Below are 27,110 nucleotides of genomic sequence, written 5' to 3'. Positions count from 1 at the left end.
AAATTGATCACAGTAAAATAGTGAAAACGACTTTCATAATGATAAATGCGTGTGAGAATGCATAAAAATGCATTCATCCTTTAAAATAAATGTTTATATTCATTTAATTCACACAAAATCGATCGTAGTGTGGTTGCATCGTTGACTCATTCGTTTAAAATGTCTTTTTTTTTCTCTTCGATGACGTTTTTTTGGTTCATATTGCAAACTAGTCGTTTTCACTTTCGAAAATGCTTCGAACTGATGCAAAAATGTAAGCGATTTAGCCATTCATCTTAAAATTTTGCCTCATTTAATGACTATTTCAACTTCAAAATTTATATGCTGCGTATGGAAAAGTTTGATAAGAACTTTTCGCTTTGCCATGTTAGAAATGAGAATCACACCATTATAATTCGTATGATTTTTTCTCTCCATCGTACATATAACTTTCTGGCGTTGAATGTCTTTGAGCCACCCATTCCGAAGCCACCATTTCTCTCTTATAATAATTTTTTTGTTGTTCGCTCTCTTTCTCGTTTCAGTGATGTGCACATTTTTGCTGATGGTTTTGGTGTGTTCGAAAAATTATTTGAAATTCATAAGTCGTTTATGCACATACATCATGTTTTGAAGCTTATGAACCATTTAAGAGGATTTCTCAATGATGAATGGCCGATGCTGTATCGGAAATAATAATGATGTTTCCTTATTTATTTCGGCATTTTTTCCTCTGCGTTTCGTTTTTTTTTTCTTGTTTTCTCTCACTCGTCCGTTCTTTTCTCGAGGCATATCATCGGTATTGTTTTCAGTTTTCATTATTAGATGCTATCACGTAAGAAGCGTACATTTCGCACTTTTATGTATGCGTTTTGGGTTTTTGTAATTTATTGATCTATTTTGTGTGTATGCGTGTTCGAAAAAAGTGCGCGGGCTTTCGATTCAGATCCATCATTATTAATGTATTTGTATTTGCACATACATACATTCATTTTATTTTCGACATCTTTCATTCTTCTCTCGCTCTTTCTCTCGCGCAGAAAATTCACGCTTGACGCATATAGAGTGGCAATTGGGCTGCAATGCTCAAACTACCGAAATAGATAGGAAAATCATTCCCTTGGCTCAATTTTGTGTTTGCGTAACCAATCAAAGTACAGGCAAATAAAATCATTTTCAAACTAATGATGCACAAGCGTCGATCCATATGAGAGAATTCAGTTGGCAACATTTCAATCATAATTATTACGTATGTTTCTTTTCGAATGTATGTGAATATAAAACACCTTAATTTATATATATATATTTCCGACAAAATGCTGAGCGGCAATTAATAACCATTAAAAATAACAAATCTTTGCATCTATTCAAATTCAATGTAATTTATACACTTTGTGTCAATATTGAATAACTCTCGACACAATACGGAAGATAAATTTCGGTTTTTTTTTCATTGTCATTTTTCTTTTACATTGACAATATAAAAAGCAATTTTTACCTCTGTTCAACATGCGCAATTGCATAAATTCGAATGTAAACACGATGCCATCATTCTTTTGAACAACAACATGGGCTGGATTTCGTTTGAAAAAGATATTAAAATTATACCGAATATGCTTAAAAGCTTTGCAATAATACATTTGAATGAATTAAGAGTTGGCAAATGAAATGCGTGCAAATACAAATGCGAAAGGTATACAAAGTGCCGTTGTCTTTAATAAAAGGATATTTTTCTGAATGTTCATTGTCTCTACTTTTCCCAAGTAAACAAAATAATTTAATAAATGAGCATAAGCCATGCCGTGTTTCAGCTGTATGAGTGCATTGCTTTTTGAACGGAAGAAAGCAAACGAGCGAAATTACGTAAATCAATGATGCTTTGCAACGCAAAAACAAAGTTGAACACTATCGGGATAAAAGTTATGCTGCATCATAGATGTAACAAATATCTGCATATGCATTAGCGTGTAAACCTGGAAAAATGTCATCTAAGTCATGGATTTGAATTGTTTTGTTTAAAAATGACAAAAGAAGCAGCAAATTGTAATGGGATTTAGTTGGATATTTAATTGAATTTCAGGTACGAATATGCTATTTTCTTCATATGCGAATTGTATGTGCACCATTAAAGTCAAATTATACAACAATTTTAATTGCATCTTCTTCATGTGGATTGTACGAAATGATCCATTTTCATTCACTTACGAGCATTTGCCAAAAAAGAAAAAGATATTCCACACAAATTATGTTATTGCTTACGCATGGTATGTTTTTGTGATCCTGGCACGAATATTCCATTTCAGAGACACTCCAACAACCGTCTCAATGGCTCTGAACACACTCACACCAAAAATTCAAATCCATCGTTCAATCTCTTTTGGGGTATTTTTTGTTTCTTCCGTTTCTTCTTTTTTTTCATTCATTTTATTTCAAAGCAAATGCCTAAGCCTACTTTTAAAATGGAAATTCAGCCGCATGGGCCTTGGTTCGCTTTTTCTAAACGACTTGAAAAGGAACGTACTATAAATTCATCTTAAGTTGGATTTTTTCCCGTTATATTATACATAATAAATACATTCATGTGTTGTTCGTTGCTGGCTGTCTTTCTGCTTTTTAAGATAAATGTGTGCACTGGAGATTTACGTCATTTCATTGGCAAAAAAGTGTATACTGTATGCGCGCCCCGTATACCAACATAACAGTCATACAGGGGTCGGAGTAAGAGAACACGAATCAAAAAACAATTCAAAAACGTGAAAAAGGAACATGGTATCCATCGACGTTTTCGCCTTTTTCTCTCTCTCACACTGTCGTCATGTGTTTTCTTCATTCCATGCTACAATGCGAGAGTACAAACATTGTATGGGACAGACTTTGTACAGACGCGAATCCCAACAATTTGTTTCAATTTAAACTTAAAAATCCTTTTTAAATCCATAGTTTTCCTTTTCGAGATTTATTGATGTGTGCGTACATATCGAAAAATAAAATATTTATTTATAGACTGGAACAATGTATTAGATGCTAGACCATATGTACATTTTCGCACAAGATCGATTACATTCGGGCTGTTTTGCATGCACACTGAGTACACACGCATACATTTTTTTTCCACTCCTACATCGAAAAGACATCAATATGAGCCATTATTTTCCATCAATTTCGCTGAGTCGGAGAATAAAGCCAAACAAAAATATGAATTTAAAAGGCAAAAGTTAGCCAAGTGACAATAAAATAAATCCCATTTGAAACCAATTTTCGAAAGCTAATCACCCAATCTTGTTGACATTGTATCGTTATCCCCATTAAGACGATTACTGTTTGCTGAAGAGAATCTTGTCGTAAATGTTTCTATTGTTAGTGGAAGGACTTTATATTTTGGCACCTGATAAATCAACGAAGTGGCAAAGAGAAAGTGACACAAGGATTTTGCTGAAAATTCGGCACACTCATTTGTTTAATTGCAGTTCATCGCCATTTCCGATGTAAATGAACCATTATCGGTTTACTAAACACTTCTTTACCTGTTTTTATCACCATCTCAAGGTGTTCGTCTTCTTGTTTTCTTTCTTCACCATACCAACCATGAACAAGTTCAACTTGCTCGATTTCACATCTCTCAGTGTCTGTGTCTCTTTGTCATTTTCTGCCTATCTAAACAATGACAAAACAACAATAGCAAAGTGCTATAAACCAATTTAAATGAGAGCGTAAAAAATTGGCAAACAAAGCCAACCCAAGGAAAAACCAAACAAATGTAATAATGATGGCCACAGAGAGTTGCAAAATTGCTCTACTTATCTACGCCCTTATTTTATAAACAATATTCCAATGATTTACATAAATTAGCAGTAAATTTAAGAGAAGGACTTTGTGCTGCGTGTGTAAATGCGAATGTGATTAGAGACGTTTTGTTTTCGTTCTTCTTCTTCTTCTTCTTCTTTTTTCTTGTTTCACTTCGGTTGGTTTTCTTTTGAAGAAAAACTCCGTGGTGACAATACAACGATACACATTTCACAGTATGCACAGTCATACTTTGGGTTAGTGAGGATTGCGACAGAAAAACAGATGGAGACAGGTAAAATGCTATTGTTCACAAATTGCCTGGTCTTTCCAGCCTATTGTTATGAGAACTTTTTTCTATTCCTGCTTACGTCAAATTGTCATATGAAAACCTGTATCGAGAAGACAAAAGGGAGAAATGTAACAGCGTTACGCAAAGGTTCCATTGCATTGGCAAAGATTTAGCCTTGAGACTGCAATAAAAAAATATGATGCCATCGTTGTTACAAATAGGTGCACCTAATTTGTTTAAACAAAAAAACTGAGAAGACAAATTTTTTTTACGAACTATGCATTTTGGCTCTTTCTCCTTGAATTTCTTTCAATTCAAAACCAAAATAGATCAGGAAGTTCAGTTGACTCATTTAAAACACGTAACAGAAAAACCAGTTTCGTCACACACCGACACAAAATGAACAAGGCTAATCAAGTGCATGGACTCGGCTGTATGTGTGTGTGCGTCTGTCTGTATCTTTGAAGCAAACGCTCTGCGATGTATGTTTGCATGAGCTCATGAACATTTCGAAAGGAAAAAAAAGCATACGCTTTAGTCTGATAGAAGAGATTTGTCAAAATAGATAAAAAGTGAATGTTGTAGAGAATTGAAGTTGAAGAAAATTTTCACAGTTTTATCAGTACGCCATAAATTATGTTTTAATTCCAAAAATGTGTACAATTTTATAATCTCTAGAGCCATTTCCTATATCTAATGATATTTAGAAAACCACGAATAACAGCATGTCTAATCCAAAATAAATTTTCGACTAAAACTGTTTCATTCTCGTTCAACACTCCTTCACGCTCTTGTTCTCGGTGCCGAGGAAAAAAGGCGGCGAAATTAAGCCATGAACATTCAAAATAGTACATTTTGTATGGGTTCCTTCGAGTTACGTGCCAAACATTGAATCAGTCGCGCACACACATCTCTCATCGATCGTAATAAGTAAAACTCATTTCGAATCAGCAATGGCAATAGAAAATAAAATGTCTTACATCCGTAAGATGAACTTTTCCGCACTGTGATCCACGACATGAAAGAAAACTAAATCTGACATTAGTTTTAGATAAAAATAATTTTCGAAGCACTTTTCTTACAAAAACTACTAAAGATGGGAATTTTTGTATCGGAGCCATGCCTATATGATATCGTAATCATGTGAAAATTTGCAGAGGTTATTTTTTTCACAAAAAGTTAACATTCTGAAAGTTTGAAGAAATTTCAATGCATATTAAGGGTACTTCCCATACAAAATTTCGTTTTAGAGCGAAAAATCCAAAATATTGTTCGGGAGGTGCCCCTAATATTCGTTGAAATGTCTTCAAACTCTCGGAATAGTATTTATGTGTGATAAAAATAACCTGTGCAAAGTTTCAGCTCATTACGATATCATACAGGCATGGCTTCCATACAAAAATCCAAATTTTTTGAATTTTTTGTATGAAAAGTGTTTCGAAAGTTGATTGTATCGCATAACTAACGTCATATTCGGTTTTTTCGTACCCAAAAACCCCCCAATACACATTTTTGAGTGTTTAAGAATACATTAAATATCACTTTTGGAAGAAAAATTGAATTCCTTTCCATGGATGGCCATGGGCATCACACCAGACATGACACGGCACTCTATCAACCAAAGTCGCTCAAAATCTAATGGTTTCTATTCCTCGGCACCCCCAATCATCCTGTGAAGTCAGATTTTGAATTACTTTTCTTGTTTGAAAGTTATCGTGTTAACAAATTTTTGCGTACAGGGTACAGCGTACAGGGTACAGGGTACAGGGTACAGGGTACAGGGTACAGGGTACAGGGTACGCACATACATTCGGACATCGAAAAAACGCTAGATTCGTGTTCCCTGGCCCCAAAAACACCCAGAAAACACATTTTTTATGGGTGTTAATTTTTCGACCGATTCCAATACTTTACCTTACACACTAGGTGTGTGCGGAAAAGTAAAAGACGAAAAACCGAGAGGAAAAAAAAAATTCGGCATCCAATGTGATAGTAAAATGGCACGAGAGAGAAAACTCAGACATTTGTGTGCTCTAACTCAATCAATATGTCAATTTCAAATGAATTGCTCGGTCATTTATCTTCTCGCTTCGAGAATGTTGCAATGCAGAATTTTGCGTCGCGTTCAACACAAAGAAAAGTGAACCGAACGAATCTAATTGTATATATAACATTTTTATTGTCATATTGTTGTACTTTTGATTCGAAAATATTCGATTTGGCTAGCATTTGAGCCGTGCAACGGTTTGCAATTTCTCTTTGATTCCGCTGTGTGTTTTTTTCTTGTACAAATGTTTCTAAATTTTTCTAGCCAGCGAATGGGCGACTATTTGATGCCAGAAATGTTTGCTTTTGCGCGCCGAGATAACAGCGCCAAGTATGTGTTGCCAATCAAAATTCCATAAATCAAGTATGCGAAAGACGACGCCAGTCACAGAGAGAAAGAAAGAGAGAGAGTGCACTAAATGGCGAAACGCTGAAAGATCTATTGCATAAGATCAACACACATTGTGTGGCTCTGTGTACTTGGAAATATTGCAAATGTTAGATGATTTTTATGTAATCATAAAATCAGTTTCATTACAATTGCCGTTTCTCTTCGATCCTTTTTGTTCTCTCAATTCAATCGCCTTTTAGCTTGCTATATAATTTGGACAGAGAAAATGCATACGTTGCATTTGAAAGGAACTTTATTCGCTGAATTTTCGTAAATAGACTCGATTGATTCCATATTTATGTTGGAACACAATTTTTTTTTCATTTCGTCCAGTCATTTTTTATGCCAAACCTGAAAGATAGCTGAAGATGAAGAATACAAACATCTATGAACATGCGAAAGAAATGTTGCAGTATCTGCGTTACACAACGAGATGAACCAAAAATGAGCATATATATAAAAAAAATATTGAAAATGAAAAATAAGGTGAACAAAAGGACGTCTGAATGTCTCACAGTGCACAGAAGCACATCTTACACATACTTGGAGCGAAATCGTTCATACATAGAGAGAGAGAGAGAGTCCGACGCGTGCAAGTATTAATGCTAACTGTAATAAATTTTCAAATGTGTAGTGTAGTGAAGATAAATGTGAATGTTCTGTGTTATAAATGAGATCCTGTACACAATACAGCGAAAGTATTGAGAGTGAGAGAGTAAAAAAAGGATGGCAATGCTCGACGAACCACGACCAAAGCAGTGGCAGCAGAGAGAGAGCAAGAGCAGTGGATTTGTTTATTTTTGCGATTGCAATTTGTTTGTACTCCAATAAATTATACATAAGAAACCAACGCAGAGTCCGGGAATATACTGTGTATAAGACGGAAAACGAGCATTGTGTGTTTTTTTTGCTGTTCGCTGATAGTATTTTGTTTGGTATATGTGTTGAACATGAGATAATTTTTTATATGCGTTTTTAATCAGCCCTAATGATACTTTGGCCATCCACGGGGGGACGATGTTATTTATGCATTCGTTTAAAGCCAAACGTACATCATGCCCAATGATGGTATGGAAGCTCAAAATAATGACCGACTTTTTTCTACTGCTCTCATTTTGTTTTGGAATGTGAAAATTAGATTAAACTTCCAAAAAGAAACAACAGTGAGAGAGAAAAATACAACTCCAGGAAGAAATGTAGAAGTTGTGTAACGAAAAGAGGCCTGAACACTTTCTTATTTGTACACTGTAAATCAATAGACGCTTGATTCGACCAATACAATAAATATAGCATGAGAAAAGAAATGATAAAATAGGAACCGAGATGCAAGAAGAAAAAGAGCAAAGTGAAAGGGAGAGAGAGAGAGAGAGAGAGAGATTTTATTTGTACACATCGTAGCAGTTGAGTTCACTTATGGGCGAAAAGAATTGAAAGGAATGTGCAAGAAGGTGGTGTGGTGGTCTTTGCAACAAACCAGCCTCGAAATAGCATTTCGAATGAAATGAAACCGAGAGCGCACAGCGAAAAAGATAAAGCAATATCTCCTGTCAGAAATTTAATTTGATAATAAATCTTCGCTCTCAAACTTCGTACACACACACATACGGAACGTAGCATTGTTCGGCTACATGTGTCGTTTGCGCTATCCTGCACTTGCTGCCATTTTCCCAACTTTCACTGTTTCGCTTTTCTATTTCACGCATTTTATTTTTTGTGCGATTTTATGCGAGGCTTCGTGTGTTTAAGACCGAAAGAGACAAGAGATTCTCGCTGATCTCAAGAACAAAATACTACACACAGTCAGCAAATAAAATGCACACAAAACATCAGCGACTTATTTTTGTTCGTTGTTTTTTCATTCTCTCTTTCTATCTCTCAACTAGACGAAGTTGGAAAAAGTCGCGCACTAGCTGCACATAATACCATTGTGAATGCGAAACTTTTGCATGCTACGCGTTTACATAATCCAATTTTTGTTTTGCTTTCACTCGCCCGCCTTAACAAAACCAAATTGTGTGTGTGCGCGCATCAAATAGAGAGAGAAATTTATGCTTTTGCGTAAGGTTTAAGCGTTGCAAATTTGCTTATTTATGTACTATGCAAAAAAAAACTCGCCAGGGGATTTCACAAATGATGATTTTATGCACACAAAAATTGTGAGGAAAAACGGAAAATTGGCAGAAGTTTTCATTTGGATTTCCGCAATTGATTCATTAAACTTTTTTTTTCATTGATTTTAATTTTCACAGAAAATAGCCATTCGCTAATCTTCGGAAAACCTTATTTCATTATCTTTGCTCGGTCTAATGAAGAAAATGAAAAACGCCATACAAAACTCATTCGAACCAAAGTCATTGAAAATATTTTCCGCTTGTTGAATTTCGTACTCATCTAAATAAAGTTATTTAATTCCATTGCATCATCAACGAATGAATGAAAAAAAAAAGAAATTTAAACGTCTAGTTTTGTTCGAATGGAAAATAACTCAATTTATTACCATTTTCTTGATAATAATTAAGTAAAATGAAATATATTTTTTGTGTCGACCTGAAAAAAACAAAATTCGTATGTAGTTCGCTTCATTCTCATTTTATTTTCAGAATATTAAATCGGTTTCCGTTTTGCGAAAATGTGTGAGAGTAGATTGCGTGCTAAAATCTAATAATGGTCTGTAGTTTTGTTATTCCCACTTCGATTTGTTTTTTTTTTTCACTTCTTCTTCTTCGTCTTATTTTTGTTCAGCCGAATTTCAAGGCGTAAAGTGGTCGTGAGTAATTTTCTATTTCGGACCAACCAGAATTTTCGGTGTAGATCTTTGCCACAAAAATGTATGGTAGTTTTTCATCGTATCTTGGCAAAGAAAAAAAAAATGTGATCTAAACAAATTATTATTATTATTACGTCGCCATTTGTTATCAATGTAATCAACATTCATCAATTCCAGTCCAAAGCACACGCACAATTTGCTTGGGTTGCGCACATTGTGATTTCGTTTTTCTCTATTATATTAAATTCGGTGAAATAGAATATTTTACGGTGCAGAGAGCGGTGGCGGTGTCGACATCGAAGGCGTCTGAAGCGGCGAAAACAATAGACCATATATACATATGAAAAATGGCACAAAAGAATGGTTGCGTATCAGAAGAATGGAAAGGAAAAGTGAAAATAATGGAAATATGGTGAAATTGCGTGACCTTTGCCCATAAAAAAGATTAAAAACACAAAATTTCAATGGATGAATTATATTTGCCGTGCAAGGCGATATCCGTGCGCCGTTTTCGAATCAAGACAGAGTGCGAGCGAGATAGAAAAATTAGAAAGTGAAAGAAATGAATCCCCATAACACAGTTTTCATAATTTATTTGTGGTGCAGTGTGCGTGCGTACCGATTAGGAATGGCCATTGAAAGTGAAAATCCAAATGGGATATTTGGCCGCAGGTCCTTATGTTGATCGCGGCCAAACTATGTTAATAAATAAAATGTATATAGTCTGATGGATGTGTGCGTGGCAAAATGTGGTGTGGCCGGGTACGGTACCGGCATTTTCAAACCCATTTGAAATGCGACGAAGAAACTATGAAAGGAAAACTTGCACTTAATCAAAAGACCGAAACGAAGGATGGCACGCACAAAAATAACACACATTATAAACTAGTTCACGAACAATTTTTTGATAACACTCACACATACAGACAACCAAATATCTAACTTATATAACAACAAAGACCTTAATTTATTTAATCCATACATAATGTATTTGAATTAAACATCCAGAGTCCGTAAAATCCGTAACCAACAATTGCCAGATAAATTAGTAATAGGTCAATCTAATCTTAAGGATTTTAAATTCTCTCGCACCAACAACAGATCAAAACCTTAAAATAATCGCTTAATTTTTCTTCATTGTTACCCCGAAATACGGTATTTTAGTTTGAAACATTCATTGGCCATATGTCTGAAAATCGATTGCCTCCTATTGGATGTATCTTTGTTAAGTGATAAGAAAAGAAGCTTTTCAAACTAATGCACACAAAAATATATCGCTCAGAGGCTGTGTAAATCAGAATGAACGCCAGCAGGAAAAAAAAATGAAATGAAAAGAAATGAGAGAGTGAAAAAGAGAATGGAGAAAATAAAGGGAATTTCACAAAAGATATTCACGTGAAAGAATTGAAAACAAGGCAATAAATCGTTGGAAAAATTATGAGCTAAGAGGGTGCCGGAATACTAAATTTCGAACGTGATTCCGAAATGCGATTACGCACATCAAACACAACTGAGAATTTCAAACCGATAAACACAATATGAGAGTCCATCCCCATACATATAGTATATATATTTTTTCCATTCGAATTTAACACAATGAAAGTACTGTGCCAGCGGTATAGCATTTGAAACACTGAATCTTTTGCTCGAATATTAGAAATTTCACTAATTTCCTCTGGAATAATATTGGTTTTCAATAGCAAATCATTTTTAGAAAGAGTTTAAAGGGAAAATTCAATAAATATGGACACTAAACGAAATATTAGGTTTTAATAATAAAATGAGAATTCTCCCCTATCAAAGCCATTGTATTTGGATTTTTGCTCGTGTTCTCAATAAATATTCCTCGGTCATCACACACTTGATGCGAAACAAGAATCGATCAGAATACTTTCTTTTTCTGTCTTTTTTTCTTCCTCTTGGCGGAACGAAATCATAAATATGAGAATATTCTTCAGCCAAATCGATTGGTTGTGCTTGTATTGTTTCGGCATTCGTTGTATTCATCTGGTACGTATTATGGGGAAGAAAACGTTACTCCGTTTAGCGTTGTACACATGATGCCAAAAGTCTATTGTGTATGCGTCTTTGTCCGCTGTTAATGGGGTTGTATGCACCAATCGACGGGAACAATTGTTCCTCTTTGATAAATCGAGGGTGGTAATTCATTAATCAGCAACCAACATGATGGATTACGAAATACATAAATTGTGTATTTTGTCCAAATTCTTTTCTTTTGCACAAAATGGTGGTTTTGAACATGCACCGAATAATTGTTTCTTCACATTAACCATTCGATATTGAATCCAAAGCTGGAAAATTAGAGAATAAAGCCAACCATGTGGCAAAAGAATGGATAATAATAAGAAGATAAATAAAAACGGCTCGAAATCCAATCAATCGCGCCCGATCATCGCCACACAAACACACAAGTGGCGCAACCAAATTAAATCGAATCCGAATTGAATTGAAGAAACACGATTTTCTTATCCTGGTAGAAAAATTCATTTCTTTCATTTTATTATAAGTGGATCGTTTTGCTTGAGTTGCCCGAGACGTAGCATCGCTCTTTCTGACTTTGATAATACTAAAGTAAGGCTGTGTGTATTACAAATAAGGGTATTTTGCGCACGGAAAAACAAAAACGAAAACAGTCTCAAGAGAACCGTAGCAATAAAAAAAAAACAAATTGGATGAGAGAGCGAATATTGGGAAATTGTTGAACGCAATTCTCCTATGGAATAGATTTTAGATTGTGCACACATTCTCTAGGCAATTTTCTGACTGCCAATGCGGCATACATATAACATTGAAACGCCAATTTCGTCACCGAGTTGTCGCTTAACAATTTCGTATTCATTCAAAAAGTGAGAAAAACAGCTACCCATCATCTTGGCCTCTACCGTCTGGATTTTGTTTTCGTCGGTCGTTCACATGAAATAGTGGCAAAAATGGGTGATACGATTCAGAAATACAACAGACACAACACAGGTTTTAATTTAATCGAAAAAAATGTGCACGAGGGTGGCACAAACAGAAATCCAGAGCCATACACTTTGTATGCATCTCATTTTTGTCTCTGTGTCTCATTGCTGCGCCAAACATTTTTATCACAAGCCCAAATGTAATGATGTCATGGTAATAGTTTTATAGGCATCGTGGGTCGCATTCTTATGACAGGATAAAACAAGAGAAAATACACATTCCGACTGATTCTATATTAAACTGTTCTAAAGTTCTAAAGTGGTTCAATTTTAATTTTTTTTTTGAAAACACTCAAAAGCCGAAGATTGATGACTCCAAACATCAACAACAATTTTCTTTCAATTTTTCCCACTTTGGATAGATTTTCAGTTCGAAATCGAAATTTAAAGGAAATTGTATTGAATGTAGTCAACAATGCATTTTGACTTTCATTTAGATTTTTTGAATTTAGTTAAATAGCATTTTGTTGATTTTGCCGAAAAAAGGGAGGATGCTGGCGTCAGCGAGTCGATAAATGGCAAGCCGGAAGTTCGCCGATTTTTGTTTGTTTTTCCCTCATTCGCTCTCACGATTCGCAAATTCTTCACGGAATATTCAACGCGGAAACCATATTTGTGTGCGCGCCATACAGCAATCTGAGTGTATTTTTCTCTCGCCTCACTGCAACTATTTCTTCAAGTGTTTACCATAAAAATTCCATATATTTTGGTTGAAATGTTGTTCCAAATCGAAAAACTGCGTTGCAAATTTTTCAAATGTTCATGTTTAAAATCGATGTGCCGATGTTGCAGATATGCATGACTTTGCAGATTCTTTTGCCACACTGTGTTCAAAACCAAAGAAGAAAAAAAACACACACACAAAGTAATGTGGTAAAGAGACTTTACCGATTCGAAAAAAAAACCAACCCAAATTTATGTATGCTTGACATAAAAATTTATAAGTGGCGATGCCAACCAAGGATGAAGGAAAAAAATAGCATCTCTTCAGCGCAATGCAAAAACAAAAACAGACAGAAATAAGCAACATGAAGCGTAGAGTAAAAAAAACTGCTTGCGAAAGGAAATTCTGAAGACAAAAATGTGAAAAATGCAAATAAGATGAATGTTCGCTGGTAAATGGGCACATAAAACATCCACAAAAGTTCCTGAAACATTCGTTTAGAAAATGTGATGGGAAAAATCCTTTTGCCGTGCATTTTATCGTCGAAGCTCCAATAAAATGTCATAAAATCAATCCAGTTATGAATTGATATTTATGATTTGATGCCATTTGTCGACCATTTTATCCGATTGCTCTTAATGTCAAATCAACGAAAATGATGCTATTTATCAATAATTCATTCGCAAACTACGTAGGAGCAAATTTTGCGAAAACAGTAATATATCTCAATGGAAATTAATCTGCATTTGTTTCGTTGACATTTTTTTATTCGAATTTCAAGGAGCGAATGATCGCTGAGATGAAACAAAAAAAAATGCAAACCAAAAGAGAGTAGAAAGAAAAAAAATCGAAGAGGAAAGCCACGTAAAATGTTAAGAATCATATTAGTTTTTGTGTATGTGAAAACTTTTTTCGTATATTAGTTTAGGCGAGAGTTGAAAACTACATTTTATGTGGAATAATAATGCACAGTGAAGTCACTTGAAAGCATCGGCCAAAAAAAAAGATTGAATGCGATGCCAAGTCAAACAAATCGTACAGTATTTCCAATAGGACCGGAAAAGCTATTTGAAATGCCAATTCAGACGCGCGAATATATACACATACACAGAGTGAAAGAGACAACCACCCAAAATGGTATGATCATTTCTTCGGAATTTTTCGTCTGATGCTCTCCAAAGTCTCACAAAAATAGTTGAAGCTCAATTAGATTTATGCACAAAATGCAGACATTATGTCTACTTCGTTTCACTGAATATATACATATATCTGCTTGTTTTTTCCTCAAAAAAACGACCAGTTGGCGCTCATCTCATAAACTTTCTATTGCTTTAGAAAAAATTTCAGAGAAAAAAAAAATAACAACAAATATAAAGAATTCATAGAAAAAAGTCCGAAACAGCAATCCAATCTGAATGAATCTAGTTTATATGTTTCTTTTCTTTCTTGGTCCATTCCTCTTCAAGCGAAGAAGAAAAAAATATGGAATCAAACTGTGTGCGTGTGTATAAATATTTTGCTCTTTTATCTCAACGGTCATAGAATTCATAGCGATTTATTTGTGCATTTTTTTGAAAAGACGGAACAAATTTTTCTTTTTGCTGCGCACTGATTTTTTTCTCACTCTCCAATCATCCACATTTCTTACAACTTTAATCTTTATTTCCCATTTTCGGATGAATATTAGCGTTTCACGAGAGAAATGAATGCCAAAAATAGCCAACGAATCGAACATCCACATATGCATGGGTGTATGCTGAGCTGTCAAGTTAAAAACGGAAGAAATCATTGCAGCATATCGTGCATGCTTGTTTTCATATTGACGCACTCTAATGTGTTTTTATTTTACGACACAAAAACTCAATATAAATTATTCTGTTGTTTGTTCTTTGTTCTAGCGATTCAGAAGAAAAGGCTTCACAGAGATTTTTTATGTGGATTAGCACTGTATGTATTTTAGAGCACACTTTAAAAGACTCTATGTTTAAGGAAAGCACTTGAAGAAATATTGGATCATACATAAATATCTATTGCAAATGCGAACTGAAAACGGACAGAAAAACGAGCCTGTAAACTATTTTGTAAGATTTGTACTTTGATTGGCCTCTGAATAAATAAAATTGGCATCTCTTGTTTTTGTTGTTGTTTCTTTTTTTTCGTGAAATGAAGTGATCGAATAGTCATAAAAATTTATCTCTACTCATGCAGAGAACAGATTTCTTTATTGTCTCTGTGAATCGGCAATATGTTTGCATAATAAATTGCACCATATATTGAACTCTACACTGTTGAGCATATAGAGAAGGCCAGAGATTGAGAGAGTAAGAAAGAGATATTAAAGAAGGAAGAAAGAAAGGGAGATGAGAGGTAGACTGCAGAAATGAAGTGCATGCGATGAGTTTTGTGTGAAATAGTGGCAATTCAATATCCATGTATCTATTTGAAATTCTCAATGTCTTGCACTTTTCTTATTTTGTTTGAAAGATGAAGAAACAAAAAAACTCATGACTCACTTCCGAAAATCACAATTTCTTATGTCTTAAGGGCTGATGTCTTAAAAAAAAGTGAGAAATAACTGCCAAGAAAATAATATAGTTTAGCATCGAATGATATCGTCCATTATTCTATTCATTTTATCTGCTTGTTTCGCTTGATGATGCACACACAGAAAAGAAACTTTAGTGAAAACTAAGGCGAATGCAAGATGAAGAAATGAAAGAGCCAAAGAGAAGAAAAAAAATTTATGGTAGAAATAGATAAATATTGAAATTGCCATGGCTATTTTAGCGTAACTCCATCACGTCGCACATTTCTCGTATTCAGCCAAGATGGGCACTATTTATGCTGGAAAATATTTAGTTATATATTTTCATTTGCCACAACATGAGCAATGGCACCGATAGAATAGCATCAGCAGCAGCAGCCGTATCAACGGCTGCAACAACGGCAGCATAGCAACAAGAATTGAACGACGGGGTAACAGCAGATAAAGAAAATGGAAACAATACATCATGGGGCATTTGAACATGACATTTTCGTTTTTGGCGAACGCCATACCAATGAATTGTGTATGTAGCAACACATTGAACAACCATTTATTACTTTCGTTTAATACATGGAAAATCGTGCTTATATATTGCTTTATAAAACACCACACCAGAATGGAAAAAAAGTTTTTTTTTTCATTTTTTCTCTCTCATTTGGATTCGAATGCGAACGGTATTTTGCTATTTCAGTCAAATGTGTCAAGTCACCGTATGGTTGGTTAGTTCTCTCCCTCTCTAACTGCCGTTTGTCTCTCATTCCCTCCTGATGCGTGCCAAATTTGCTTCCGAAGATATAGAAAATATATATATATTTCATGACCCAAACAACATTCATACTTCAAAATGTATATGCGCGAAATTGAGAAAGAATGTGGCACTCTCTGCTTCCAATGATCCAACATAAATTTATATATGAATCAAAAGTCCATATTAAAAACTGCGTATCTTTTATTTAATTTTGTTCGATGCAAAATTATGCAATGCATACGATGGCGGTCACCGCACATGTGTGTCTGTCGAACAATGAAGTATATCTATTATAGTCATTATTATTTTTTTTTTTTTTTCAAATTCATCCCGGCCAATGTAACAAATTGAGCTACTATCTCGGTTTTAGGAATTTTCTACACGCCGAAATTATATGTTTATAATCAATTTAGTGAGCGAACACTGTATTCGATCGTTGGAATTAGAAGTGAATTTTTTATTAGATTGCGCGATTTTCATTTGGCGTTTACGTTCTCGCGAGTTTTTGTTTAAATTTAGCCGATTCAATGCTATTTTCGTGTAGTAATAGCAACAACATCAGCAGCACCAGCAGCAGTAATTAATTTAGTGCAAAAGAAAGCAGTTGAAGCGAACATACGGACAAATTAACTGCTGTTGCTATATATGCTTTAAAAACACACACAGGAATGGCTTGTGGAATGTGTACATTGTACGTAAAACCGGGGTATTCGCTCACGTTAAATGCACAATACCATAATGCGTATTTAAATAGGTAGCCAAGTTTATAAAACCCATAAATTTTCATGTGGCTGCATAAAATATGTGAATGTTTGCAGGGTCGCGCGGTACAAATGTATTTTATTTATCAATGTGCACGAAAATAACACATTCTCAATACTAAATCATAGACACAACCGTTTAATCTTTTTGTTTCTCTATTTTTGCACATCCAACAGCAGCAACAACAACACCAACAATAACAACAAATGGCACTACACCCGTTCGATGGCAAAAACCTATCCCCCCTCCTCGTCCGACCAACACCATTTTAACAATTATTATTTTGCTAATTTTTCATCAATTTTCCTTGCTTATAAATTATTATTTTTAGTCAGTTTTCCATGTGCTGCTCGTCGTTGCCATCGCTGCCTGCCATATATATTCACGACGTACTATATGTTTGCTTTGCTTCTTTCTTGACTCTTTTCAGGCAACATCATTCGATATATGTATAAATATTTTCCTTGTGCTGGAGCTGCTGTTGCTGGTGGTAGTGGTAGTGGTGCTGTTTTTTGTAAAATGTTCGTTGTTCCGTTGCTGAGTACAACGCAAACTAGAAGATGTACGATGCAGGAAATCGGAAATAGTAAACTATTTGCTAACAAGAGCTGCACGTATCCAGTGACTCTACGAGGAAGGAAAGATATTATGAACTGTACTCCAATAATCGGATACAATTAATGATCATTATGCAGTAAATTGTACACACTCACACACATTCACTCCAATGAATGAAAGTACCTTACCAAACACACAGCCAGTTCAACAGCATTTTCGGCCAATTTGTCGGTGGACACAAAAATCCTTGTTTATGAGCGCACCGTCCACTTTTTTCAGCACCCAACCGAAAATATAGATCAACCGCACACTATATCAAATCAAATTTCAACAAGACACAGCCCACAAGTAATGAACATGTTATACTAGCTGAAATAACTGTTAAACAAAACACTTCTTTCAGATATAATTTATTTCATTTTGCCATATAATAATGATGCGACATAGGCGATGACAAACAAAAACGGCTTAAATTTCAAATTAGTCGAGCTGCGAATTAAAAACATACTCTATGAGCAGAGAAAATAAAAAGAATTTGAAACGACAAGAGATTGCACGAAGCACAAAGTTAATTATTTACATTTTGTGATGTGAATTATTGTCTTGTCGACTCGGCTTGTATCATACACCAGTGACAGTTGTTGTATAGCGCTTCACATGCACATAAATATTCAACGTTACACAATAATATTTATGATCTTTAATATACATTCTACCATCTACCACTATACCTTACAAGTACAACTGTATGAAAGTACTATTTTCCATCCACTCGAAAAAAGGTTTATGCAGTTTTTGAATTTCAAATGCCGTTATACAGAATATTCGAGCAAAGGGGTGAATCGAATCGACAAAGTTCAACGTTTCGCATTGTTGTTTTAACGCTTTTTTGTATTATTTTATTTTTTCATTTTGGATTTTAGCGTGAATTTTATTTTTCAAATGAACATTTTTCTCTTAAAGCATTTCCGATGATTTAAATGCGAAAGGCGTTATTCTTTTAAGATGAATGCTGTGTTGAAATTCAAAATGAGTTTTCTCATTTTCATTAAGTGGCTCTCATGAAAACTCATCGATCAAACGTGAGAGTTAATTATACTACAATGCATTCCACACTTTGGAAGTGACCCTCACAATATTGATGTTATGAGAAATACTTAAGCTTCTTGAACTTTAATACATACTTTTCACATCGTTTACATGGAGCACTGGTTAACGCCTGTTTTTATGCCAACAATGCAATGAAATTTAGCCCGAAGTTATGCAATTCCATGTAGTTCAGAGCAACATTCTATATGCATTTAAATATAAGTACCCTTGTTGAAAAGTATATTTTTGTGTTAAAGTCATATATATCGATAATATTTCGATGAGAAGTGTATTCGTGAATGGCGTAAAATAAAGAGACACATTTTGATTGATTTCCAAATGAAAATGTAAATATTTTTTCGGTAAAGATAAAATAAAAATGCAATCTTTATCAAGTTTTTTTTAATTCACTTATTTTCGCTGCTTTCATTTTAAATGTTAACTATGTTATCATGGCTACAAGGGAAAATGTGTAATGAAACACAATTTCGTTTTACAATTCGTTCGTCCACTTATGACTAATTTTTAATAAACACGCAAAAAAATGATAAGCCAAAACGGCACTATCGATATGAGGCACACATAAAACAAGTGAACAACAAAGCTCAAACCCAATTATTTACGAGTTATCACTAGTCATAGAGACGCCAAAAAATCAATTCTGTCGAAAGTTTTAGTTCGTTCACAATTTAACTTGATCAGAAGAAATTGAGAAATTTTTCATTGAAATTCTCGGAATGAATCAATCATGACAAGTTATCGAAAAATAATTAAATAAATAGAAAATTTGTGAATTTTTTGGCAGATAAGCAAGAGCAAAAAACATCAGGCATTTGCAATTTTTGTTGTGAAATCGTTTGTTTTTTTTCTTTTTGTGCATATTTTTTGAATAGTACAATACCAAAATATTCAATTAAAAATTTCCAGATGTTTAATTGTTTTAAATACTTTTATATAGTACCATTCTGCCAAATTAAACCCAGTTATATTGAAATCAATGGTCAATACTTAATTTTATATTTTGAAATATGTTAAAAATGAAATGAGGTTAAGAGAAAAATCAATCAGATAATATTGTATTTATTTGAAAATTAAACAAAAACATTTTATATCGATTACTAAGTGTTTACTATGCATATTTTATTTGAGTATAAAATGATCCATCAAAATGACCAGTATCGAGTCCTACTTTGAGGAGTAGGTTTTTGAGCTGTCGGCATTAGTATTAAGCGAATTTGATCGGGTGACGGTATTTTTCTTGAGAATTTCGTAGGTCCTTGTATTGTTGTTGATCGTGCTGTTGTTGAGGTTGTTGTTCATTGGGGTATTGTTGTTGATCTGCACGCCGCGGAGAATTTCGTGGATCGTTGTATTGTTGTTGAAGTTGTTGTTCATCGGGGTATTGTTGTTGATCGGTGTGTTGTTGTTGATCTGCACGCCGCGGAGAATTTCGTGGATCATTGTATTGTTGTCGTTCGCGTAGTTGTTGAGGTTGTTGTCGATCGTGTTGTTGTTGAAGTTGTTGTTGATCGGGGTATTGTTGTGGATCGTGTAGTCGTTGAGGTTGTTGTTCATCGGGGTATTGTTTTTGAGCGGTCGACATTAGTATTAAGCGAATTTGATCAGGTGATGGTATTTGATTTGATGGTCGTAGGTAATATTGTTGATCGAGTATTCGATAGAGGTATTTTTCTTGATCATGTGTCTGCGGAGAACTTCGTGGATCGTAGTATTGTTGTCGATCGTGTTGTTGTTGAGGTTGTTGTTCATCGGTGTGTTGTTGTTGATCTGTACGCCGCGGAGAATTTCGTGGATCGTTGTATTGTTTTCGATCGTGTTGTTGTTGATCTGCACGCCGCAGAGAATTTCGTGGGTCGTTATATGGCTGTTGATCTGTACGCTGCGGAGAATTTCGTGGGTCGTTATATTGTTGTTGATCGGGGTATTGTCGTTGATCTGCACGCCGCGGATCGTTGTATTGTTGTCGATCGTGTTGTTGTTTTTCACTTAGTTGTTGAGGTTGTTGTTGATCTGCACGCTGCGGAGAATTTCGTGGGTCGTTATATTGTTGTTGATCGGGGTGCTGTTGTTGATCTGCTCGCCGCGGAGAATGTCGTGGATCGTTGTATTGTTGTTGATCGCTTTGTAGTGGAGGTTGTTGTTGATCGCGCAGTCGTTGAGGTTGTTGTTGCTGATTGTGTACCCATAGAGAACTTGGTTGTCTGAAGTGTAGTGTTTGTAAATAGAGTCGGGGTTCTTTTGAGGTCATCTTATGAGAAAAACCCAACCGTCTAGCTTCAATATCAATGCTGCATGTTAATATAATTAACACGAACGTACAGAAAATTATTAATTTTGGAATACTCATAATGTCATATCTCTATGCGCTTATTCACGAAACCAAATTGACTGAAACCTATATATGAGATAAAGAAAAAAGGACACAAAGTCAATACGATAAATATGTTTTAGAATATTATAGAATGGTTCAGAATATTGAAGAATAAAATCCAATGGTCATTTCGGTTAGGAAGATATTGAAAATGACATTCTATCATATTTAATAATTATGAAAACCTTTGATTCAGAGTCTGTTTCTCAGAGAAATATATGTGAGGAGGAGCATGGAGAAGCAAAAATCCTCCTCATTGACGAGCAAAATATTAAAAGTTGAAAAATTATCGAGCAGTGGTGTTCGTACGAGCAGTAGTGTTCTGTACAAAATTTTATAACGTGTAGGTCATAAATAAATATAGCTCCAGATTTTTTTACCTATCTGAAATTTTTCAAATTTAATTTCAGATTGGAATTGTAATATTTTGTAAATTTTTATACAATACACTTGTTATACTAATACAATATAGTTAAAAAGTTTCACTAGCCAAAAAATGTGGGCATGTGAAATTTGAAAACTCAGTATTTTGTACATTTTAATGACATTAACTTTTTTTCGGTAATTGAACTGTTGGGGTGACCCGACGGAAATTTTTCAGATCTGATGATTTTGGACATTTTAATGAGATTCACTTTGGTGGTGTACGAAAATCGGGTAAACATTTTCCGGGTTTTGATATTTTCATTTTAAAAAAGTCAAATTTTGAGAAAAAAATGTTGTTACATATTCATGATAATTGTTGCACATAATTGTACATAATTTGTACATTTTAGTGATATAAACGATTTTTTGAAATTTGACATCGACCGGGATTTGACTACCCATCCTCGCATTTCTTACTTTATTCGAGTTTATTAAAACTTCAATTGGAATCGTGGGGATTTTTTGAAATTCTTTTTGGATATCGTATTAGTCAAAATAATAATAACGAATCACATTGCACAAAAGTTAGTCTTACTTTAATAAGATTTTTTATTTTTGTAAAAAAACACATAATTGTAATTGTGCACAACGCAGAAAGTTCATATTTATAGACTGAGAAAAATTCTGAGTTTAAAATTTAAATGAACATAATTTGGAGAAAAACAAAAAATGTAATAATCAATGCAAAATAAAAGCAAATTATGAAGAATAACACAATGCCAATCTAACGATTTTCTCCAACTATACCTGTACGGTGTACACTCACGATGCAAATTGAAAAATAATTAAACTGAAACCAAAAAATAAACCGAAAAATAATACGATGCTCCTTGAAATTAAAATTGTAACTAACTGTCGAAAGCTAAAACATCCCGAATATATATATACATATATCGATTATACCAACAATATGTGTGAACACAAATATCCACGAAAAAAAAAAGTGATCATAATAGGTCACGTAGTTTATCAAAATTTGTGACGTACCGTGAGATTACCTAGAAGAAGGAATTCAATTATAAGCAACCAAAAATATGCTAAGCTAATAATGTGTCATAAGAATTACAAAAACTCACTGACAGAATAAGCGTTGTTATTCCATATCTAAAAACTCATTTATCAAGCAACAATATTGAAATGTTGGTAAATATATGCAAGCTCAAAGTTACATTTACTAAACATCTGTTTTCATACCAATCTAATCACCTCAAAGTGAAAAGCATGAAATGTCTCACGGAATTAAAAAAATATTGAACTTTGAAGATTATCTCTTCATACATACGCTGTATGTGTTCTTAAACGTCACTTCCCTATGAGTTTTTAAACGTCCATTTGAAATCAATGTTTTTGTCAGTGATTTTAAATTGAATTCAAAGTCAACTTGATATGATATGCATTGATGATCATAGATAGTATTAATTTTTTGCACACGCGAGACGAAGCAAACAAATTTCTTATCACTGCTAAAGATTTTTCTAGAAAGCGTTTATTGTTGCTATTGCATAGATTCAAACGTTAAGGTCAAAACATTAAATTAGATTAAAAGTATTGAATAACAATATTTTGTAATATTTCATTTCACTATCAATTTTTGGTGAGACGTTTTGCGATTTTTATGTGCTTTTCGAGTGTATGAAAACCATCATCTTCGCTGATACGTAGGCTGCTCCATATATTTCTAGAAAAGCATAAACAACGCAATCGTTTTTTATCAAAAATGGCTTTATTGTTTTTCAAAGTATTCGCCATGATGGTCGATACACTTTTGCATACGCTTGAACCAATCGTCATAGCATTTATGCCATTCCGCGTGAGACACCTTCAAAACGTGGTTTTTGAACGCATCAACTGCTTCTTCTGGTGTTGAAAATCGTTGACCACGTAGTTTATTCTTCACGCTCGGGAGCAAAAAGAAATCGTTGGGTGCCAAATCAGGACTGTATGGCGGATGACCCATTAATTCGATGTTTTGAGTGGTCAAATATTGAGTGGTTTGATGAGATGTGTGAGAGCTCGCATTGTCATGATGAAGAATTATTTTGCGACGACGGTCGTTTTTTCTTATTTCACCAAACACTTCGGGCAAACAAATGGTGGTGTACCAATCAGAATTGACGGTCTTACGATCCTCTAGAGGAACTGTTGCCACATGACTACTTCCACCAAAAAAACAGGCGACCATTTGCTTCGAAGTGCTTCTTGCTCGAACAACTTTCGTTGGATTATCTTCACTTTGGAAGACCCGCATACTGTCGACTGCTGTTTAGTTTCGGGCTCATACGCATATATCCACGATTCGTCGCCTGTGACGATATTATAAATGTTTTTTGATGCATCTCGATTGTATTTGTAGAGCATTTTTTTACACCAATTCACATGAGCCATTTTTTGCTCATCGGTCAATTTATGTGGAATCCAACGAGAGCAAATCTTTTTTACGGCCAAATGTTCATGCAAAATCGTGTGTATGCTTCTCATACTAATGCCCAAGGTTGCCTCAATCTCACGGTATGTGACATGACGATCTTGCTTTATCATGTTTCGGACAGCATCGATAGTTTCTGGAACAACAACCGATTTTGGACGACCTTCACGGAATTCGTCGATGAGCGAATGACGACCACGATTGAATTCAGTAAACCAGTGATATACAGTGGCCTTGCATGGAGCTTCATCGCCAAAGACCAAATGAAGTTGATCAAAACACTGTTGTTGAGATACACCCAATCCAAAGTCGTAGTAAATTATCGCACAAAAATTTTCACGAGTAAAATTCATTTTTTTGTTGAGACGCAATTTAGATGTCACTGTAAACAATACAAATAGCGCGCGTATGACAGAACATTCTGAGGATGTTTAGGCCACAAAATGTCAAACTTAACGAATATGACAATGGTTTGCATCTAGCAACGTCAGTATTGCCAATTCTAGAAATATATGGAGCAGCCCTCGTATAGCTCTTCTTGTTGTGTCATTTCTTCATACGCTGTTTCGCGCGTCATTACATCTAGAATTTCAAGTTCCTTATTTATCAAAGATCAAACATTTTCTGAAATTCCTTTATGCATAAAAAAATACTTTTCCGTTGAATGCAAAAAAACAATCAATACTCGAGTACACAAAAATTATGTTTTCAATCGGCGTAAAATCAAGTATTTCGTTGGCAATTGCTTGCATGACAATTTTCTTTATTGCATCATAAAAATGTATTTTTGTTTTTTACCTGTGTTTTGTTTTGTTGCTTGAAATCACATCAACTTCTATAAAATGCAATAATAACAAACCATTTATTTTAACGATCAAACCGATAACACACTTACCGGCATGATACGTACTCAACGTACGTTGCGGCGGCAGCAATATCAAGTTGTGCCGTATACAAAGGCAAAAGCATAAAAGTTTCATTCATAAAAATGCACACAGTTCTGTTGCTGCCGCTTGCGTTCATTTAATAAAGCTATCCTGAAAAGTACAGAGTACCGAAAATGTACGATTGTAGCTCGTGCTTGTCTTTGCTGCTTTTTCTGTTTTCATCTATCCATCTGCTTCACACTGGATGCGCAACCACAACAACGCTATTTCATCCGCTTAGGAAAAAGCTTGTGCTTGTGTGTTGCAACTACACTGTACGCGCTCACAAATCGTACATTCAGTTTTGTTTCGTAAATAAAATATGTTCGTAGCACGTGGTCGCATCAAGATATATGAGTTCACACACAACACATTAACGAGCCGACAAATACAACGAACAAACGAGATGGATGATGCATGAGCAACGAACGAAATTGAAATGAGTGAATGAGTGTAAGCGAGAGACTGTGATAGCAAAAAAAGCACATAACTCGTATTTTAATGGCCGGTTTGCTCCTCCTTCTGAAATATGGCTGACGCTGTCTCTATCACTCATTTTATTTGCTCTCACAAACACAATACCATATCGCTCAGCACATAAATAAGCTTTTCTAAATTTCAAACTAGTTATTGTTTATATTCAAAGGAACAATTCATTCGTTTTTTGGGTGATTTTATGATTTTATTTGTATTGTTTTTCATTCCATAAATTATGCTCGGTCCAATGTAAATCGGTTTCAGAACCCGAAGAATCGAAAAACCGAAGGTTCAGTAGTTCGATCGACAGATGTCGTTGGATGTAACCAAGTTTTCAGCAGCTTTCATTTATCGATGTTATTCAACTTTTCGTCAGATGGCTGTGCTAAACAATGAAAAGATTTTCATTCAATTTGCGTTGAAGCTCTAACTGAATGTGTTTGAAAGAAATGAAACAGACACAGTTTTTTTATTACTTTTATTTTCTAATTTATTGAATCCATATATTATAATTATAAATTACATTTCATTTAGTTGTTTGCTGCTGCTTTAAGATTCTGTTTTGTTTTTAGTTTAATAATATTGGATCTTATTGACTAAGTTTTTACTCCATTCTTACTTTGTTGCTGCTTTTTTTTACGTATACATTCACGATTCACAAAGAATACTATTCAATATTTATTTGCTTTCAAAACGAAATACCAAAAATAAATTGTAAGTGAAACGTTTTTGGCCAAACAACAATTCTTACAGAAACAAAGACAAATAAAAATGATAAATGTTAAACAAACCAAATCAAAATATACACAAAGTTTTTCTCTCGGATTTTTTTCTTCTTTTTTTTGAATAGAAAAAAATCCGAAAAGAGATAGAGAATCGGTTCGTAAATTGCCTCGACCGATGAATTATGAACTCATACAGTGTGTATGTACACAGTCGAGTTCATGATGCTGGATTTAAAATATAATGAGCATTTTGCTAGGTAAAAAATTCATATAATTCAGTCGCTATATGCAATATAAATCGAGATCAAAATTAAATGTACACAATGAACCAATAGCCAAAAAAAAAATAGTTTGTGCGCTGAGAACAAAGATAAAAACGGAAGATTACAAAGAGAAAAAGAAACAATCAAAGCAACCATGTCCAAATCGATGCACTCTTAAGATCATTGCACACGCACGATTGGCGCTGAATGATGAAAAAAAATCGTGTCAATATATTTTAATCAATACACTTATACTTGTAATACAATTTTATAATTTTTTTTTTTATCTTCATTTTCAGATGTGTGTTGTGTCACTGGTTTCTTTTATGCAGTAGCAATAATCATAATATTTAATTTATCAATAATAATAATAATTTTTGTTTCTTTAAAATGTAATATATTCATATAAACGTCACTAGATTATTACGTATTTCGATTAACTTGTTGCATGTTGGGGGCTCTAGATTTAGTTCCTGATTTCTTTTTTTTTTTTAATATTTTTTATTTGCATGCTGATTTTGCTTGTTTATTATGTTTGAGTTCAGTGCATGAACACAAGGAGGAATTCACTTTATTGGTATTACGTATATTCATTGTGCTTTTCTTTCATTCTTCATAAAAGAAATCGAGTTTCATCATTTTGAGTTGAATTTTTTCTTTCGTCGTCTTTTTTTGAAAAGAGAGTTTTTTTTTTGCAATTCATCACGATATAAAACTGAAATTCATATTCCTTGAGCTCAGACTTTCTTGGCATGTGGATATTGTTTATATCAGTATAATATCGCTTTGTTTTCGGTCATGGATGATAATAATAATGTAGGTAAAATCGGTAGTTCAATTGGTTCAGTGTGTATGTAACTGCTTTTTT

At 34.3% G+C, this 27,110-nt stretch overlaps 1 protein-coding gene across 2 annotated transcripts; it reads right to left on the bottom strand.

Moving 5' to 3' along the window:
- Positions 1-19,656: 19,656 nt before the first annotated feature.
- LOC116338054 (putative mediator of RNA polymerase II transcription subunit 26) lies at positions 19,657-22,274 on the bottom strand. Of its 2 annotated transcripts, XM_031763102.1 has the most exons (3): positions 22,174-22,274; positions 20,628-21,024; positions 19,657-20,552 (listed from the first exon to the last, which is right to left on the bottom strand). In XM_031763102.1, exons 2-3 carry the CDS (start codon positions 20,974-20,976, stop codon positions 19,834-19,836), a joined length of 1,068 nt encoding a protein of 355 aa, XP_031618962.1. In that variant the 5' UTR covers positions 20,977-21,024; positions 22,174-22,274; the 3' UTR covers positions 19,657-19,833. The 2 variants fall into 2 exon arrangements, with proteins under 2 accessions (XP_031618962.1, XP_031618961.1); XM_031763101.1 differs by having other exon boundaries at positions 19,657-21,024.
- Positions 22,275-27,110: the final 4,836 nt, after the last annotated feature.

This window comes from Contarinia nasturtii, unplaced genomic scaffold (genome assembly GCF_009176525.2).
Source record: "Contarinia nasturtii isolate CC-2019 unplaced genomic scaffold, AAFC_CNas_1.1 Cnas_scaffold_350, whole genome shotgun sequence".
Classification (NCBI taxonomy): domain Eukaryota; kingdom Metazoa; phylum Arthropoda; class Insecta; order Diptera; family Cecidomyiidae; genus Contarinia; species Contarinia nasturtii.
The sequence above is the reverse complement of the archived record's forward strand: the minus strand, read 5'-3'. Positions and strand labels throughout refer to the sequence as shown.

What these genes read in the sequence shown, in the direction of transcription:
- LOC116338054 (XM_031763101.1), bottom strand. Translation starts at nt 20,976, where the DNA reads ATGAGTATTCCAAAATTAATAATTTTCTGTACGTTCGTGTTAATTATA.